We start from the raw sequence: 4,011 nt of genomic DNA, 5'->3' as shown, positions 1-4,011 counted from the left end.
GCCAGGTTGACCAAGGGGGCTTGGAGCAACCTGGTCTAGTGGAAGGTGTCCCTGCCTGTGGCAGGGGGTTGGAACTGGATGAGCTTTAAGGTCCCTTCCAACCCAAACCAGTCTGTGATTCTCTGGAAAAAGGTTGATGGGCTTCAGGAGCGCTAGAAGAGCAGCTACAACAGACCTGCAGCACAGCCACGTTGTGCTGTCTGCTGGGTACACTGAGGAGAACGGGGAAACGCGGTGGAAGAGGGTTTTGCTGCCCAGAGCCCAGCACCAAGCTGCCTCACTGCTCTGCTCTGGGGCTCTCCGCCAGGGTTACCTGAAGCTGCCAAAGCCACGGCTCTGCTGTAGAGTCTGTGCAAACATCTCGTATTTCCTGATGTCGTTGTCGCTGACGGAGCGGCGGGCGAAGCGCATGGCCTCCTCAAAGTGATCCCGGCGGATCTCGGGAACCGGGTCGTCCTCCTCCACTTCCTACAGCAGGACAGAGGGCCCAAGTGAGCTGCATGCCTGAAGTCCATGGGCAGCTTCCCTCTGGGCCAGGAGGCCCCAACATCTGCCAGGGTAGGGGCTGGAGAGCGACTCTGACCATGAGTCTTCAGAGCAACACTGACCACGAAGCACCCCAGGAGAGCCTCAACCTCCCACACGACAAGAACAAGGTGCTCCAGCTCCACCCTCTGTGCACAGGGATGAGGGAGGAACCCCTCACGCCTCACCCAGGCGAGCAGGGGGAGCTCAGGACCCCACTCACCATGGCAGAAGGGTTGGTCTGCCTCTCGCGCTCCCGCCTGATCTCGCTCTCGATGGACTCGCGGATGGCCAGTTTGCAGGCACGCTGGCAAATCTCTGTCAGGTCGGCCCCCGAAAAGCCATTTGTCATCTTAGCGAGGAAATCCAGGTCGACATCCTAGAGAAAAAACAGGATATCTCTCCTGAACACCTTACAGTCAGAGAGGTGTCTTCGGTTCCCATGGTATCAAGGTGCTGCCTTAACTCTGGGCAATTCTGGAAAGATCAGCTGTTAAGTTTCTCGGTTTAGGGAACACTTAACTGCACACAAAGGCAGGCACCCACCCACCAAGAATTCAAAAAGCCTCTGTAAGTGCCTCTGCACTTGTGGATTTAGGCTATGATTTGCTTAGGTCTCAGAATTAGGAGTCAAACAGAACACTGCTGGACTGGAAATGAAAATGGGGCACAGACAGACCAACACAATGGTATGAGGTGCCTCTGCCCATGGTAGGGAGGTTGGAACTAGATGATCTTGAGGTCCTTTCCAACCCAAACCATTCTGTGATTCTATGAAAGGACCTCCTCCTCCTTCCCCTCAATTGAAGGGGTAGTACAGCAATCTCCTTTGAAGCTTTTTTTCCCAACAGAATCTAGAAAGATAAGCTTCACATAAAAATACTTGAGTCTCACTGGACATTTGCTTTTCTATGATTAATTATCAGTTACATTATTGCCTGCGCCCCAGGAAAGGGACACAGCTCTTGCCTATGACAGAGTTCAGCAATCATTAACTGCAGCGGTTCCTCTTCAATTTCCATTTCCCACCCCCAGTAAATGTTCTACATTTCTTTCAGACTGCAGGAATCTTTTCTGTCTTTCTGTACAGGCTTTCCTGTTCCTGCACTGTGGGCAGAACTCCACTTTGTGACAAAGACCTGCTCCATGTACACACGGACACTTCAGAACTCAAGCCTCCCTCTACCTCTTCATTTCCATCCTTCAGGGACTGGAGGTTTTCCAGCTCTGCACCACCTGGAGTGGCCACCAGCCCTCTGCTCTGCCCCCAGCTTGTGAGAGACATGTGCAGCACACAGCAAACCCAACATGATCAGGGTGCAGGTCCTACCTTGGCAACTGGTGATTTCCTCAGGTTGGCTTTAAGAATAGCCACCCGGGACTTCTCGTCGGGCAGGGGGATGTAGATGAGCTGATCCAGGCGGCCGGGGCGCAAGATGGCTGGGTCAATGATGTCCGGCCGGTTGGTGGCACCGATGATGAAGACGTTCTTCTTGGTGGACATGCCATCCATCTCTGTCAGGATCTGGTTGATGACACGGTCTGCAGCACCACCCCCATCGCCAATGTTGCCACCTCGAGCCTTTGCGATGGAGTCCAGCTCGTCAAAGAAGAGCACACAAGGGGCAGCTTGGCGGGCCTGCAAAAAGCAAAAGGGAACAATTAGTCCATGTTAGTAAGACCCAAGCAAGGATGATTTCAGACTGAGCCTACCCTACCATTGAAGCAGCTCAGAGGAGTAAGAGAGCACTGCTGCAGCAAGGAGAGCTTGGAGGAGCTGCTCCAGGGCAGTCTCCAGCCACAGAAACCCTCAGACTCTCCTGAGCAACAAGGTGCATTTCCCCAAGGCTGGGCGTGTTGTGAACCAGGCAGAAGATGGCCAGAGGGAAAGCTGGAGCCAATCTGCCTGGACCAAACTGTCCCTGCAGTTGGTTATTTAGGCATTCAAGTATTAGCAGGTGAGTTATATCCAGTGGAAAGGGGAAATACAGTCATTGTCTTCATCTACCTAATGGGTGGTTATAAGGAAAAAAAACATGTTTTTCTTCAAGGTGTGCAGTGAAAGGATGTGGCCCACCAGCACAAACTGCAGCAAAGAAAATTCCAGTTAGACCTAAGGAAACTCTTCACACTGAGAGCTTAAACAGTAGCACACAGGCCCAGGGACATCAGGGATTCTCCGCCCTTAGCACATGCTCAGAACACAAGGCTCTGAGCAACCTGACCAAATTTCCAAGTTATCTCCCTGCTCTGGACAAGCAGCTGGACTAGATGACCAGATGGCCTCTGAGGTTCCCTCCCAGCGTAAAGCTCTCTCTCACTCTCATTTCTACTTTGTCCTGCAAGCACCTTCCCTTACTAAAAGGGCTGATACCTAAGCCACGTATATTGCAGGACAAGAACCCACAGAATATTTTGCAAATCTTTAGGTGGTGACAGCTGATGAGGTATTAAAGTAAATTCTCAGGGATGTGGAGGGTATCTGTGCCACCCAAATGCTGGCCTCACTGCTAAGAGCACTGGGCCATCTCTTACCCTCTCACAACAGATGCAAACTGCAGCCAGAGAACAAGTGTAAATAGCTATGTTGCTGAAGAGGATTAATTCCCTAACAGCAGGAAAGCAGCTTCTGCTCTCAGTGCAAGTGGAGAAAACACAAAAGGCATAAACAAGAACCAGGCCAGTACGACAGACACAGCAAGGACAAAGTTCTGGGGGTCCCTCAGCACAGACGAGGCACAGAGAGTAGAAGCAGCACTCACCTTGTCAAAGATCTCACGCACGTTGGCTTCAGACTCACCAAACCACATGGTGAGCAGTTCTGGACCCTTGATGGAGATGAAGTTTGCCTGGCACTCGTTGGCAATGGCTTTGGCCAGCAGTGTCTTACCACAGCCAGGTGGCCCATAGAACAGAACCCCTTTTGATGGGGTCATGCCAAATTTGAGGAACTTGTCTGGATGCTCCACAGGATACTGAAGGAGAACATAACAAATAAAAACCTCTCATGATGAGCCAGGACAGGCCTGTACTTTAGAACCACAGAATGGTTTTTGTGGGAAGGGACCTTCAAAGGTCATCTAGTCCAATGCCTTTGCCATAGGCAGGGACATCTTTCTCTAGGTCAGTTTTGTTTCTCCTCCTCCAGAAATCCTACCTGAGATTTCTCGTGAGTGAAACACAAGATCTTGCCTGCTGTTGTTTTAAAATGGACACTGGTTTGAAAAGCATCACAGCTAAATTAGAAAGCTGCCTTAAACAACCTATTCATCTCCAAGAACTAAATACCAGTTCAGGTAGTTTTCCAACTTAACCTCAACTTCACACTGCCCTGCAGAAGCAAAAGGGAACAGCTCATTATCTAACGTATTCACGCTGCTCTCCAGAGACAGCCAAGGTGTATTATGTGAGCATTTATCCTCAGCAACGAGGTCAGAGGCAGGTGATGATTTCAACATTAGCAATTAGGCTGAAAATTAAGATTCT

At 50.7% G+C, this 4,011-nt stretch overlaps 1 protein-coding gene across 1 annotated transcript in view; it reads right to left on the bottom strand.

Annotated features, from left to right (window-relative positions):
- Window positions 1–4,011, bottom strand: part of VCP (valosin containing protein) — a 13,725-nt gene that overhangs the window by 1,025 nt on the left and 8,689 nt on the right. The window contains exons 10-13 of the mRNA XM_010012163.1: window positions 3,288–3,500; window positions 1,856–2,164; window positions 749–904; window positions 314–468 (exon numbers count right to left, since the gene is read on the bottom strand). Of these exons, the coding sequence (XP_010010465.1) occupies window positions 314–468; window positions 749–904; window positions 1,856–2,164; window positions 3,288–3,500 (833 nt within the window). The remainder of the gene's footprint in view (window positions 1–313; window positions 469–748; window positions 905–1,855; window positions 2,165–3,287; window positions 3,501–4,011) is intronic.

This window comes from Nestor notabilis, unplaced genomic scaffold (assembly GCF_000696875.1).
Source record: "Nestor notabilis isolate BGI_N333 unplaced genomic scaffold, ASM69687v1 scaffold16933, whole genome shotgun sequence".
Classification (NCBI taxonomy): Eukaryota; Metazoa; Chordata; class Aves; order Psittaciformes; family Psittacidae; genus Nestor; species Nestor notabilis.
Note: the sequence above shows the minus strand (reverse complement) of the source record. Positions and strands in the feature narration are given on the sequence as shown.